The 16,358-nt window shown below is 32.6% G+C and overlaps 2 protein-coding genes across 5 annotated transcripts; one reads left to right on the top strand and one right to left on the bottom strand.

Moving 5' to 3' along the window:
* Positions 1 to 657: 657 nt before the first annotated feature.
* Positions 658 to 9,571, bottom strand: CAT9 (cationic amino acid transporter 9). Of its 4 annotated transcripts, none has more exons than XM_085726089.1 (9): positions 9,243 to 9,571; positions 4,175 to 4,581; positions 3,896 to 4,072; positions 3,316 to 3,540; positions 3,048 to 3,224; positions 1,991 to 2,218; positions 1,451 to 1,540; positions 1,221 to 1,313; positions 658 to 1,123 (listed from the first exon to the last, which is right to left on the bottom strand). In XM_085726089.1, the coding sequence occupies exons 1-9, from the start codon at positions 9,490 to 9,492 to the stop codon at positions 980 to 982; spliced, it is 1,791 nt and encodes a 596-aa protein (XP_085582215.1). In that variant the 5' UTR covers positions 9,493 to 9,571; the 3' UTR covers positions 658 to 979. The 4 variants fall into 4 exon arrangements, with proteins under 4 accessions (XP_085582215.1, XP_085582214.1, XP_085582217.1 ...); XM_085726088.1 differs by lacking the exon at positions 9,243 to 9,571 and adding an exon at positions 5,830 to 6,187; XM_085726091.1 differs by lacking the exon at positions 1,451 to 1,540.
* Positions 9,572 to 13,089: 3,518 nt separating this feature from the next.
* Positions 13,090 to 15,474, top strand: LOC146903904 (uncharacterized). Its single transcript, XM_085726347.1, has 4 exons — positions 13,090 to 13,714; positions 14,067 to 14,237; positions 14,565 to 14,621; positions 15,060 to 15,474. Exons 1-4 carry the CDS (start codon positions 13,169 to 13,171, stop codon positions 15,198 to 15,200), a joined length of 915 nt encoding a protein of 304 aa, XP_085582473.1. The 5' UTR covers positions 13,090 to 13,168; the 3' UTR covers positions 15,201 to 15,474.
* Positions 15,475 to 16,358: the final 884 nt, after the last annotated feature.

Genomic DNA, 16,358 nt, shown 5'->3' with positions numbered 1-16,358 from the left:
TTGTTAAATTATAAATTTTTGAAGCAGGAGTACCGGTACACCTTAATTTATGAGGTGTACCATAGAAGTTCCCTAATTATTGACCTACTATTGGACCCACACAACAACCTTTACATTGACAAGTGGGTGATTATTAGCATCAATCAAGTGTTTAATCATGCTCAAAGTGGACAAACAACTTGTGATGATGAAGCATCCACCCATAAGTCATGACATACAAGATTGTCTGTTACATGGTTAAATTCATTCTTTCTAACGAGTAATTTGTTGGTGTGATTCATATTTAAGATTGTTCTCCACGTGACATAGACATACTAAAATATGATGCAAATAAATTAGATGGTATAATTTACTCAGATTTTTAAGGTAAATTTGAACCTCAAATCAAATGAACTGAAAATCTATTTTTTTAAACTAACAAAAATATAAACATGAATCAGCTTATGGTGCTGCTGAATTAATATTAAAAAAAAAAAAAAACACATGCTATTGAATACCACCGGATCTAGTGCAAGTGGTTGGTGCATGGGTTGTGTAAGTGTTGTAAATTTCGATGTACCGAGTTCTTACCCTAGAACAAAAATCAAGTTGTATGTCACTAAGTGAAGTCGGCTACATGGATCAAAGGACACCACAATGTTTTATCATATAACAATATTTCTTTCCAACTCATTAATCTCTAGTTCTTTTTTAATAGACCTGCACACATCAAAAAGATTAAAGTATTCGACTAAACATTCACACAAGAAAGTCGTAGATGATGAATTTCCCCTTTTAATCAAGTTGTAAACGACATATACATCATGCATCATACACATGTTGGGGGAGAAGAGGAGCTCTTCATGGGAAAGATTATGCTTTCTGACAGAGCCATATACAAAGTACAATCTAAACCAATTAATTGGTTTCTACATATATTTTAAGAAACACCCTCCTCCTCTCCCCCTGTGCTTGGAATAAATTGGTCAATATTGATAACTCATTGAGGTGGTTCTTCTGGAGCTTCATGATAAACAATAGTTTCATCTGCACTGGGGTCAGCATGATACTGACCATATATGGCGTAAACACCGACCATAAGAATGCTTAGAATCACAAATCTCACCCATGCTTCATGATGTAACTGTAAACAGAAGTTCATAAAATAATCAACTTTAACCTCGTAAAATATATGGTATTATTTTGGCTAAAATTTCAAAACGAAGAGATGGTGGACGTACCTGGCCAAATAAGAACATGTTAAAGAAGATGCAAACATTTGGTACAATAGGAACTCCAGGGCAAGAAAACCCTACTGAATCCGCTGCATAAACCTAGATAGCAAAATGATAAAAACAGAATGTTATTAATGAGAGAAATCAACATAGAAATTCAAATGGACGCTCATAAGTTACAAAAAGTGTAATGTTATTATGTCTGATAAGCATGTCAGAACTAGTCCTGAGATAACCTCAGTACTTAATCTTCTTCTCACGAAGCCGTGCCGTACCCTCCTGCTCATGAAGTGATCACTTGTTTTCTTCCTGTTGTGAGATGTATTCTGAACTTCCATATTAAATCAAATCAAAATATTTAGGTCCTTCGTTTTTTATTACATAAGATGACATTCGCTTTCTTAATTTTTTAAATAAATACTAATATTTTGTTAATCAATATTAGACAATAGACATAAATGAATATTTGCAAATCAACGTGATTTTTGTTCAATTGGAATGATTATGTGAAGTACATTTAATTTAACTTCTTAATATTTCACAAAATAGCAGTGAAATACACAATACCAACCAACACACAATTTTATGATATTTTCCCTCCTTTACAATGACAAGATTGAATTAAAACTAACTACAGTTATTCTATACCTTGTCAAAGAACAAAATAGGACATCAATTATTTACAGGTCAGTGGTACATTGCTTTCTAACATGGCAATTTTGAAATTTGCAGTCTAATCATTAGATAGTTAACAAAACTAAAAAAATAACACTGACCTGGCGGAAATGAAGAGCAAGAGAAGCACCGACTGCAACAACTATAGCAAGAATCACAAAGATAATTGAAGTTTCATAACGGAACAAGAGTCCCGCAGCAAATCCAGAAACAGCAACAGCAATGAGGCAAATTACACCTTCCCGCCGCTTAGCTGAAGATACTTCGATATTTGTCTTACCCTTCCAGCGAAGTACAACAACACATGCTGAGACAACTGAATAGCCAGTCTGAAATAAGTAAAAATATCAGGTGTGGGCGTTATCTACGACTATTTACAAACACTATTCAACTATAATGAGTATTTTAGTCAAAGCACAGCAATGTGGTATTATTTGCTAAATGGACTCCGAATGCGTTAAACATGGTTAGATTCTATTGGTGCGTCTGATGTATAGAGACACATCATCAGACAGAATGAAGCCCGGGTACAATACGGATATAAGAAATTCTTAAAATATGATATGACTTAGATACCCGAATACAAACAAATACACACACCCAAACACAATGATATTTCTAATTTCTAAATGATATATAACCATACCAACAGGTAATGATCACAATTTACAAAAAGACGCTTATCATAACAAAAGAACACATGCACACTTTTAATAGGCACATATGTTACACTTTTCCATACCCAAAGTATTTTTTCCCTATAATCATGTCAAAAAATATAAGTATTTCTAACCGGACTAACCCTACCAATGTCGAATGTCGCAAAAAGCAACGTTGGACCTATTTAAAAGAAGTTTTGACTCAATTCAATTGCCAATTTTTATCTCGCACATGCTCATTATTGAAAAAGGTAAAGCTTTTTAGTATGGTTCATTAAGAGACAACTCTGATAATTCTATAAATCTACCATGATTTTAAGCCACTATTGTCAAGTGGGTCATGTGCATCTCCACTAATGTCCCACAACCTTGTATAGAACATGGATACTTTATCAATTTTGAAGTATTTGGACTTCATAAATACTACTTAGTATTACAAGATGAGATAGAACATATATGCATTTTGTTGACTACCATGATCTTAGAAATCGATTCTTACCAGCGTACCAACAGAAAGAATGTGTGATAGCATGCGCACATTAAGCAGCCCAGCCATAATGCTGGCAACACAGCCAACCCAAATCTGAGAATGAAGAGGGGTGTGGCGTTTGGGGTGAACTTTAGCAAATATTGCGGGTAGTAAACCATCCCTGCCAAGTCCAAGATATAGCCGAGACTGCTCATCAGAAAGAAAAAACCTGTCATGTATGTAAATAAGCACATGCCTCCGGCACATCAATCAGTATTACGACGTGAACGTGATTCACCTGAACATAGAGACCAACAAGGAGTGCTGTTGTAAGTCCAGCAATAGCACCAATGCTAATCAGAATAGAAACAAATTTTAATCCCTTAGATTTAAAAGCTTCAGCCAAAGGAGCTTCTTCTCCTAGAAGACTGTATGGAACCATTCCAGTAATCACCAAGCATACTCCAATGTACAATGCAATACATACCAAGAGGCTTCCAATTATGCCTATTGGCAAATCCCTCTGAAATGTCAAAAATAAGATAAGATAAAAAGAAAATATTAGTAGACGAATACATTATTGCAAGATAGTTTTTGTTACACGTCAGTTGAGTTGGACTATTAGATTCACAGACGGACTTATAGTTAATTTATAACAACTATTTAAAATCCGAATATCTACTATTTACTTCTAATATAATTAATGTAAAAGTATCAACAATAGACTTTGGCATCTGGTAGATGATACAAAAATTCAAATAGAAACATCAGTTAACGTTTACTTCTAACATCATTATCATTCTCAACAGAAACATCAGATAACAGATATGACATTTAGAAAATTCATAAAGCATTGGAGCAATATCAAGACAATAAACCTGTGGCTTCTTAGATTCTTCAGCAGAATTGGCAACTGCATCAAATCCAACATACGCAAAGAAGACTACAGTAGCTCCTGTAAAGACGGGTCTTATACCATTTGGAACAAACGGAGACCAGTTGGAAACATCAACCTCAAAAGCTCCAGCAAAGATGACAACAATAACAATGATTATCTGCAGAAGACAGTAAAATAACTAGTGATTCGTTTCTCACATGAAACCGCAGCATTAACACACTGCTCAATGTTAAATACTTTAGGTAAGATGGAAAGGAACCTTGGTCACTGTCATGAACGAATTCACAGCCGATGATTCTCTAACACCAAGACAGAGAATTATAGTGAGAAGTATTAGTAGAATCGGAGCTAAGGCATTGATGGATAAGACGTTTCCGATGTCTAGACCATGTCCAATCCATTTTGGAATGTTATCTTTGAAAACAGGGAAGATCTCTAGAAATGTAACAATATAATTTGCTAAACTTCTTGCTATGCTAGCTGCCCCAATATGATAGTCAAGCATTAATTGTGAAAAAACAAGAAAAGCGGTAAGTTCATTGAAAGCCGTATATGTATATAGATACGCTCCTCCAACAACAGCAGGAAATCGAGAAGCTAGCTCAGCGTAACAGAGTGCATTTATAACACAGGATGCTCCAGCAAATATAAAACTTAATGTTACCGCTGCATTACAGAAAGAAACCAGAATAAGCCACAAAGTTTGGAACTATAACAGCAAAATAACCATCACATGTCCATGATCATTATCTTAAAGCAGATGTACATAGATAAATGTGTAATTAAGATTGATTTTTCAAGATAACAAGTAAGCATTGTTCATTATCACAGCACATTAGATACCCTTTTAGCCTACACATCCTCCAATATAACTAAGATACCATAATAAATAGATAAATGATAATATTATATGTCTGCAATAACTAATGCAAACTTAACTAAAGGCGTGTTTGGTGTCAGAAAAGTGTCAATGACACAGTACTCAACTCACACATGTGTATTTAATTACTTCTATTTTCTCAAATTATTACCGGTATGAGTATCTATGTGTATGGTGTAGAGTTCACTTTCACTTAATCACTTCCATGTCGTATGTCATTTCTAGGGTATCAACTCAAATACTGGAAACACCCTTACTGAAGAAAATTCAATATTCAATCAATATCATATGCAAAACACAAAAATCGAAAGCATCCTAATTGTTTATACTGAAGAACAAAGGCTCCATTTTGAGCTTGTATAAGATAATATTTCATTTTATACAAATATCTCTCTATTTAAGGCCTATTTGGATTAGCTTATTTGAGCTTATCTCCTGACATAATCACTTGTGAGACTGTTTGAGAGAGCTTATGAAAACAGCTTACAGACATCTCCATAAACTATTTTCAGCTTATTTCCATAATCTCACTAGAATAGCTTACAAAAACAGCTTATGCCTTATATAAAAACGGTCTAACTTATTTTATCTTTCGCTATAAAAAGTAAAAACAGCTTATACATAAGCAATTTATCAGCACTTACGTTATAAGCCATTAATTTTGTTTATCCAAGCAAGGCCTTAATAATTGAGCTTATCTACTTACATAAACACTTACGAGACTATTCCAAATAAACAAAAACAACTTATGACATATCATAAACTGTTTACACCTCATTTCCATAAAGTCTCCAAAATAGCTATAGCTTATATAAAATGAACTTATACATAAGCACTTATATATGATAAACACTTGTCAATTGATAATTGAGTTACTTCGCTCTCGAATACAAGATAAAAAAGTCAAACAAAATAAATGTATCTGGTTCAAATCTTTAACCAGATACATTAATTATGTTCGACTTTTTTTTTTCTTTTTCTTTTCTTATATTTAAGACTGGAATAGTAAATAAATTGAAAAATTCTCCACATACCAGGTCCAACGTCATGAGCAACGGTGCCGGTAACAACGAAGATACCGGCACCGATGGAAGCTCCGATTCCAAGAAGTATAAGGTCAAAGACACCAAGCCGACGGGAAAGACCACGTCCAGAATTATCGCGAGCTGTCTTCTCTGATGGAGAGATGACGCGTTTGGATCGGAGTGCCGATGACAAGAAACGTGAACAACACGAAGAAGATGAAGGAGAAGATGAAGAAGGAGAATTGCTACGAATTCCCATGGTTCTTCTTTTTTCGTAGCAATTTGAATGAGTGAAGAAGAGAGTGTTATTTGGGTTCAGGTGAAGTTACCAGCTTCCATCTTCATGATGAAGGAAGAAACGTGATTTGGAAGCAAATCAAAATTGAAAATACTTAATAGAAGAAAAAAAAATTAAATAACTAATGTATTTGGTCTGTAATATAGATCATATACGTTGTTTATTAAATAAATTTAAAAATTTAAATATAGTGAAGAAAATGTTATCTGCACTTTGATGAATAAAATGGTTTTAATTAATTTACTTACTTTTATTGTCAAAATTAAATTAATTAATTTATTTACTTTATTTGTTTAAAAAAAGGTTTGATTTATTTACTTGCTTTTTTAGCAAAATTTTGTTTTACTTGTATGCTAAGATGTACAACAACCAACATCTTGGTTAGATACATTTACCATATTTTTTGGGCTGATGTTCGAAGACACCCATCCATTTATTTGATGGAAAATGTCAAGAGAAATGCTAGGAACACTCTCTTCTAATACTTTCTCTAACACCCACTCTCCTATTGGATGGAACACATGTGGGTACCACACTTTGGAAATGGATCCCACATAAAGTGGTGAGACCCACATGTGTTTCACTCAATAGGAGAGTGAGTGTTAGAGAGAGTGTTATAAAGAGAGTGTTCCAAGCATTTCTCAAATGTTAATGAGTGCTCCTGGGCACTCTTTAAAGACCATAATACATGTAATTATTGCATTGGAAATCGAAATATTTGATTTTTTAAAAAGATAATTGCTTATTTTAGTATGATTAAAGAGTATCTCGGAAGCACTCGTTAACAAGATCATTATTTAATATCTGAAGCTTATATGAAATGTAGAATGAGTGTCTAGGGGTGTCTACAAAACAATACCTAATTTTTAAGGTGGAGAAAAAATAGAAATGATATTTGAACATCCATTTTGTGACAACTTTCTCTCTCATACTCACATTATCTTTTTACTTTCTCTCTCTATTACTTTAGTTTTTGTGTCAATATCTCATTTCCTTTATAAAATTTTGGTTGTCACAAAAGTTGTCACATGTATGGATGTTCAAATAACACACTCGAGAAAAAAAGAGTATATTTCTATCAACAACTTTGCAATTAAGAAGTTCACTCAATATGCCCTAAAAACATATTGATTTGAATGTCACTATTAACGTGAACACCTCTTTAATCACTATTAACGTGAACACCTCTTTAATCGATGATACGTAAATGTCTTTGTTAGAGTTTATTGAGTTTTGAGGTTTCTTATGACCTTAATTGATTATAGAACAAATTCACTTGGGCTTTTTTTTTTTGGTAAGTGTTCACTTGAGCATTTTGTTATAAAAAATATATCACCAAAAATAAAAGAGAGGTAATAAAATGTAGGTACAGATTATGGTTGAGATTGGATTCAATCACGCCCCACACTTCAATCACTATCAAACCCATCATACCTTTTTTTTGTTTTTAAATTAAGAGATAAATAAATATATTTGTGATCATTCTTATAAAATCATAAATATTCATAAGATTAAACATAAGATACTTTTACTTTTCTATAAGATTAAAATATTATACTTTAATAAAATATAAAATTAAATATGAATAAAATTATTATAATAAATAAACTTTTCATTAAGCTATTAACTTTCAAGTGGTTGAAGGTGAAGTTTGTCACTCTTCCCTTTAATTATCATGGTTGGTGGCTTAGTCCGTTTACTTTACTAGGAATAGGCTAATTGTTGTTTCTGTTTCCGGGATGTACTATGGTGTTAGGATCTTCTTTGTAAATTTGTTACCTTGTATCGCCTTTGAGGTTATTATTCCTGGGCACATCTTGTGCTAGGAAGGCCTTTGTTGAGTTAATATATTTCATTTTAGCTTCTTCAAAAAAAAAAAAAAAAACTTTTCAAGTATTAAGAGATATATTTAGTCTATGTAAATAAATTTTACATAAACCTTATTTGTTAATATACATTAAACCATGCTTATTGTGTGAGATACCGTCATTTGTTGCGTGTTTGGTATCTCCGTTTGTGAGGTATCGAGCCTGCATTTTATAGGTCATGTCAAGTATGTGATAGCTAGCGTAGAGCACACCACTTTCAACTAAAATATTGGATACATTTTTTTTTCGTCAAATAATCTAGTTGCTAAAAATTTACATATTATAAGGTGAATAAGGAACAAAGACAGAGACTCAACGAAAAAAAAGTGAGTTGTCTGAAATTTGATTCTCGACCACGTACATATTATGCAATGAATCTATCAATTGAATTAAGCTTACATGGACATATAGGATAGACTCCTAAAGAAGATGAATTGAAAATTTTATTTTATACTAATATATTTTGGAAAACGCTTTATACTAATGTCTAATAGGAACATTTCTTTTCTATATATTCTATTATTTTGAAAATATTGTTACAAAAGTAAGAGTGTATATGACAAACTTGTAAATTATATTATGGTTAGAATTTATTTTTAAGAAACTAAAATGAAATATAATAAAATTGTCAATGCCTCATGTCCAACACAATTGTGCTTGGAAATGAGACTAAAGTATCAACTTACAACAACCTAAAAATCAAATCAAATCATAAAACAAACAAAAAGCTCAAACTAGTGAACAAACCACACACACAAACGATCCCCACCAGAATCGGAGGTCAACAAGCAAAATTGATTTACATTGACCATTAATATCTTTTAAATTTTGCTTTTAATATCTAAAAGGTATATTATTCTTTACATTGACAAAATTGATTTACAAAACTAATATTATTCTATTTTTTTTAAAAAAAGTAATATTATTTTTATAGATTGTGGATGTACCTAAGCAACATCTTTTTTTTTTTTTTAAGGAGTGTACCTAACCAACATGTTGATTGTTGTACATCTTGAGATACATATATATCATTCTTATAAAAAAAAAAACAAAAGATCTAACATAAAAATTATACTAATTTATTTTTATAACCATGTTATAATCATTTTGTCAAAAAAAAAAAAAAAACATGTTATAAGCATGATGAAGTATGATTTTCCAAGGTTTTATTGGACATACAAGATGGATGTTCCCTCTCTCAATTAACTTTCTTGAGTAAAAAAAGTGTTGAGTTAAAGTTAAAATTCTATACATACCAGGTCCGGAAGTGCGAGCAACGGTGCCGGTGACCACGAAGATACCGGCACCGATGGAAGCACCGATCCCGAGAAGGATAAGGTCAAATGGACCAAGCCGGCGGGTTAGACCACGTTTGGAATTGTCACGGGCTGTCTTCTCCGCCGCTGTGACAACGCATTTGGATCGAAGCGCGGATGACCAGAAATGGGACCAACAAGATGATGATGATGAAGATGAAGGAGGAGGAGAAGTTATATGCATAGCCATGGTTGCTTTTTTAGGAAATTGAATAGAATGAAGATGAAAATAAATAAATAAAATGCAAAGAGTGTGTTGATCTTGGTTTAGGTGAAGTTACTGTTATATGATATATATAGCCACCATATTGATGGATGAAGTAACGTAAATTGGAATCAAATCAAAATTGAAGATACGTACTACCAGTACTTAAGAAGAAACAAAATCAATGGTAATTAATTATTGTATATGCCGTAAAAATTAATGTTGATGTATGTATCTACCCAACAACTTGACTGTTATGCATTTTGGCGTATACTAGAATAATATTGGCGAAAAATAAGTTGATTCAAATACATCTAAGAGAACTTTTTTTTAGGAACATCTAAGAAAACTTTTTTTTTTTCCTTTATCTACCAAAAAAAAAAACTTTTGTTTATAGGCAAAGGAGATCAAGGTGTGTCTAAATAACAGATACCCCATCCTATGCCGCCTAATTATAATATATTGTTAAAAAAGGGAGAAAAATATATATACAAGAGGGGTGCCAAACCAAAACTCTTAAAAATCAAGAATAAATAAATAAGAAAAAAAATGGCCCGATAAGAGAAGGTGCTACTCAACCGCCTTTAGATTCACCTTTTGAACGAGTGTTGTAGGAATTGAGTTTACTTAGATTTTTCTTCTGCTTCTTCGTCGGATAAGGTGTAAAGGGGACGTCAACATCTTTACCTTGAATAAGGTATTCGCTAACAAGATCAATTTCATTCTGAAGTTGTGGATCAATGTACGTAGCTACCTCTATCTGTGCAACATAGATTAGTACGTTGAATTAGTTGAACATCCTTTGTCAAAGGCAGCTTATACATAGCCAAAGTGAGAACCGGCTGCGACAATTCAACCACCTACTCATTTGCAGTCTGATCTAAAACCGTTCTACCCAGGGTGACCGTGACTAGTGCCTAACTATCTCATCGGTGACGTTGTGCAACGGCATATGAAACGAAGTCTGAGACATTTCTATATGTGTTGTATCAAAAGAAATAATAGAAATACGACTTTCTACTTGCACATCAATATGGTATGCATCAATGCTCGTTCTGAATTCTAAGGTTCGATTACGTGTGAATTGAAAAATGTGGCTAAAAAATGAGAGGTTGGGTGTTGTCGTACAAATAAAATTGTTACAAAAAAATGTATTGGTATTGGGGCACTTTGAAGGAATTTTCAAAATGGTTTTGAAAAGTTGGAAATAATTATACTGTGTCAACAGAAATTAATTGGTAATCCAAGTGGTTTTATTGTTTGGTACAAATTGTAGGATTGTGGGTTCTAGTCTTTAGTTTTGCATTTCTTATCTTTAATGGTTATTTGACATTCTTTATTTTCTTCATTTTGTTACGACCTTTTTGAATGATAAAATTCCAGAAAAATACTTTTTATTTAAGAAATTCCAAAAAAAAAATAAAAAATACTACTCCAATTTAGAGTCAAATATTTTTTAGTACAATATATGTTATGTCAAATATTTACGTGCCAAGATGTACAACAAACACCATGTTGGCTAGATACAGCCGCAATATATATTTGTCATAATTCTTATAAAATTATAATTTTTGAAAAGACAAATTATTTTAATCTTAATCTATAAAATTCATTTATTTTTGTTTCTTACTCATGAATTCTACTCCAATTCATGTGGGTGGTGGCCACACGTTTTCCTTTATTAGCCACAAGACAAACTGATTAAATGCTAATCAATTATCACACGTTTTCCTCTTTAAGTTACTTACAAAAGAGAGAGTAGCATTTCCCTCCCTTTCTTGACACACGAAAATAGCAACATATTGGAAGTAAAAATTTATTTCTCCAGTCAAATAAAGTAATTATTTCAAACAATAAATCACTGTCACAAAAATAGCAACATTGAAGTAAGAATCAATGGATATTTATTTATTGGGTCATGTTAACTTGTGCCCTTAGGGCACATGTTAAGCAACCTAAATAGAGCAATTTTGCATTGGAAAACACAATATAACAACTTTTAAGAAGTTGAATGCACGCCTTTTGATATGTATGTTTCTATAATGAGTATCTTAACATGTGCCTTGAAGGCACAAGTTAACATTAGCCTTATTTATTTTAACAATCCGATTCTCATGACTTATAGCATGTTTGGATATCCATGATTTATCAAACGCACGAAAAATGGTCACGGCAACGTAAAAGCTTCAACTAGCAGCTTCTCAATTTTCCCAATTCAACTGCCTGCGGGACGCGATATTTCAAAATGATGGGATTTTTAACGGAATTCCAAACAGACACTTAGTCCCTCAAAAATGAAAAATAACTTTTTTTTTCAGGGAAAAAAAATGAAAAATGACTTAGTAATTTAAAAATTGACTAGTAGGTAAGTAAAATCTGATCAATAATTATTTCATTCCAAAATTAAATTAGAATTATTCATCGTTGAACACAGTTTTGAATGGTTTAATCACTTTTTAAATCAGTTCAATCGATCTTAAAAGTGTCCAACAACCCTTAATTGATGTTGAAAAACAAAACAAAAGTTAATTGACGTTGACTAGCAATAGTTAAAAAAAACAATTTAAAATTTGAAAAAGTAATTTTCAAATCTCTTGAGACAGTCCATATGCTTTTTAAGCCCAACAAAATTGTTAATTTATCATAGACTTTATTTTAATTTATTTTATTTTCTTGATTAGTCATTAGGTCATTAGATTGCTCAACCGACCCTAATTTTCAATCAGTTTAACTCTCAATCAGTTTTTATTTTATTTTAAATATGAGCAGTTTTGAAGGGTCTATGAGCAACCATTTTTTTCTTCATATTTTCAATTGAGTATAGAGTGTGTGCGAGTGATGTAAATTCCAGACGAGTATAACCATAATGAACGACAAATTCAATCCGAGTATGACATAATAAGTGGCAAAACTCTTCCATAACTTTTTTAACACTCATACATTCTTAGGTTCAACAAATCCACTCAAAAAATAACTATGAATACAAGTCTTACCTCTCAAATATGATGATTGTCAAGATTTTCCATCAACTCATATGACCATCCAAAATCCTTTTCCGTTCAAGTTGTACCTCTCAAATAAAAATCGAGCAAACCATCAAACTTGTCTTTGAAATTATGAGTATTTTTCAAAAAGTTTCCAAACTATTAAATTGTCGAGTTAGTTCTTATATTCAACCACTTACAGTATTATAAATTAGGTTTTATATTTTTACAATTTACTATCAATTTAGCCATATTATATTTAACCACTTACTATCAATTTAATCCCCAATCCATCATACCCTCAAAAGAACTAATACAACTAAAATTTGACAGATACATCAACCTTTTCGAAATATTCATAATTTCATGACCTATTTGATAGTGCTTACAAAGTCATATTCAAATTTAATAGATTATACTCTATACAAATCATGTGAAACATAGCTATATGATAACTCTATAATACTATATGATAACTAGAAAATTAAATCCTAAAAACAAACTCAACCAAAATTATAGCTCTTTTCACAACTAACCCTCCAGAAACCGTTACAAAAACATATATATAAACAAACCTTCCCTCACTTTTTTCAACCCTCTTTATCACTCACACTCACAGAAAAACCAAAAACTTGATACACAAGCAAAAGAAAAAATCATTCAGAATTCAGAAAAAAATGGGTGATTTTCATTATCAAAATCATCAACAACAATCCATTTTGCTACAAAATTCTCACAAAAACAAACAACAAAGATCCATTATCATTCCATCTTCATCATCTCCATCGTTTCTTGACCAACAAGAAACCGATTTTTTCTCAATGCTGCAACTTAACAGCACTTCTTCACCTCGCCACCGTCACAAACGTCGTTCAATGGCGTCATCTTCCTCCGAACGACGTGCCAAGAAGCATTCTTTTGACCAAGATGATCTCACCAACAATGGCTTCTCTGCCATTTCACTTCCTTTTAGTGTTTGTGGTAATGATCTTCGTCGATGTGTCTCCACACCGGAGCAGTCTTCTCCACCACCGGAGCAGTCCAATCTACCGCAGGTGAAAGAGGCTGGTTTGCCGCCTTTGCCACCGAATCTAAGGAGATCTTTGTCTGCTGATGTTTCTCAAGCTTTGAACACGCCTTTGCCGCCGAAACTAAGGAGATCTTTGTCTGCTGATGTTTCTCAAGCTTTGAACACTGAGGAAACTACTACAGTTGATTCATTGGTATGTTTGATTGTTATGAAAGTTCTGTTTCTTTGTAAAAATTTGATCTTTTTAGGATTTAGAATCATGGGTTTTCTGTGTTTTGTTGTTTTTCTTGGAAAAAATTTGATCTTTTTTGGATTTAGAATCATGGTTTTTTCATAAAAATGTAATCTTTTTGGATTTGGAATCATGGGTTTTTTTTTGTTTCTTGGAAAAAAATTGATCTTTTTTTGATTTTGGAATCATGGCTTTTGTTTTCTTAATTGGACCTTTTTTGATTTAGAATCATGGGTTTTCTTTGTTTCTTAGAAAAATTTGATCTTTTTGGATTTGGAATCATGGATTTTTTCTGTTATTTATGTGATTGCAGAGGCTAAAAAGGATGAAGGATCGTTTGAGAGAAATGCGACAATGGTGGGATGAACTGATGAATGAAGAGGAGGAAAAAGTAGAAGAACAGCAAGAAGAAGTAGAAGAAGTAGAAGAACTAGAAGAAAAAGAGGAATCTCCTGTTTCTGAAGAGGAAAAAGTTCTATCTCAGGTATATGTTTTGATCTTCTATTGTTATCTTCAATGTTTTTGGTCCTGCTTGTGATTGTGCTGAGAAATTTTATATTGCGTTAAAATGCAGCCGCAATTGCTTTTGTGATGCTGTTGCAGCGATGTTTAAACTCGTTGTATTGCAGTCACGATTGCAGTTGCGGACCCCCAAGTTAGAACGTCACAAGTTTTGTTCATAAAGTCATAATCGGTTTTTCTTATTTACATAAATATTCTAAACAATTGATGGCTTAGAAACAGAATAAATTTCTGTTATGATTATAGAAAATTGCAAATAAGTGTGTGACTAATGCAGTTGTAATTGCAGTTGCAAATTACAAAACCGCAATCTCCTGTTGCTGAAGAGTACAATGCCGTATCTCAGGTATATGTCTTGATTTTGGACTGTGATTAGTCTTCTATAGTTATCTTCAATGTATTTGGTCTTTTAATTGGTTTTGAATTGTGCTTGCGGGTCATAAACGCGTATACGATGTGAACTGTTATATTGCGGTAAAATGGGTTGCAATGTAGTTTGTGGACTCTTATAGCACTAGCTTGCTGACTCGTTTTAAAAAATGGTTTCTGTAGATAAATGTTATAGAAAAAAGCTCTTTTGAACTGAGATAACGTTATGATGCATTTTGAACTAAATCAATGATAGACATAACCTTGATTGCTAAATTTAGTATCAATTCATTTTAAAGGCTTCTACAATGTTATAACTGCAGTGTTCACTAGGTAGCTGTCATTTTTGTTCAAGTGCGAATTACTATGTACTAATGTAGCTGCAATTGTGATGAATCCATTTGCTTTTTTGTAGGATGGATGTTGTGAAGATTTTGAAGAAGCTGTGAGTGTAGAGTGGGCTGAAAAATGCTTAAGCCTTAATTTCAAGTGCCCATGTGGCAAGGGTTATGAAGTGCTTATATCTTCAAACAACTGTTACTATAAGTTGGTTTAGATGATATACTATGTCAGATTCCTTTTAATTTGGGAATCACTTCTGTTTTATTCTTTATTAGTTTGGTCATTCTTTTTCTGTTTCCATATGTAGAATCAATGTATAATTGTATATCACTTACATTTCTTTTGTAATGAAATTGTTATGTACTATCTCAACATTCTTCCAAGGAAATGAATGGATTGCTTCATTTCCTTGTGAAAGTATGAATTTCCATTGGCTTATGAACTGGTAATGCAAATTACATATATGATAACGGTGGCATGTTTATTGTAAGTTGTGTCTATCTGAATGGCATTATCCATTTGCATGAATCCAAAGATTTTGAACCTAACTTATTTTGTTACACTTTAATTATCGTCACTCATTGAGCACACATGTTTAAGGAAGAAAAACTGAACTTGGAGAAGTGGAATGACAAATCCTAACACGTTAAAGATGCTTAAAGTGAATGTGGCATGCTGTAATTTAGTGTGTCCATTCTCAGCTGAAGCAATTCTTTGTACGACTAACTTCGACTGTAAATAGTAACCAGAAGATTAAAAAGAAAATTGGAATCATACCACAGTTACTTCTTGTTATAAGGGTAAAGGCTAAAAACTGAAATCATAACTGCATAAATAAGGATTATGTTACATTGCTTTCAAAAACTAACATATTATTATGTATTGCAAGCCTTTCTAATTTGCATGACAGGGTCATTTTGTTTTTGCATATACCAACCTAGGCCAATAATTAAAGCATTCTATGATGCAACATATTACAGTTTGAATCTGAACTCGGACTGTTATTACATGTGTATAAAGATTATATAAACTGTAAATTGTCCTCGCTAATAACTACTTCTGTATAACACTGCCAAATGGGCTCACGTCGCCCCCCATAACTTATAAATAGATGGTTTTGTCCATACCAGTTGGACCGTTGGGAGATGATAGCAGGTTTAATGTTGGATAGTGTTCGGAATATTGATTCTGCTGTGAGCATTCTTGAGTATGTCACTGTTGCGGTTAGTTATGCTTAGTTAATTAAAATTGGTGCAACGGTGTTGTTTGTGTGATTAAGAACATGAGTCATATGGTTTATGTCTTTTGCAGTTTGTTAGAGATGCTCGAGGCGCGGTAAGTCTAGTGGAATTTTGGCGGTTGAGTCAAAGGA

Source organism: Medicago sativa, chromosome 7 (genome assembly GCF_051527215.1).
Source record: "Medicago sativa cultivar Bolivia chromosome 7, Bolivia_mono, whole genome shotgun sequence".
NCBI classification, from domain to species: domain Eukaryota; kingdom Viridiplantae; phylum Streptophyta; class Magnoliopsida; order Fabales; family Fabaceae; genus Medicago; species Medicago sativa.
Note: the sequence above shows the minus strand (reverse complement) of the source record. Positions and strands in the feature narration are given on the sequence as shown.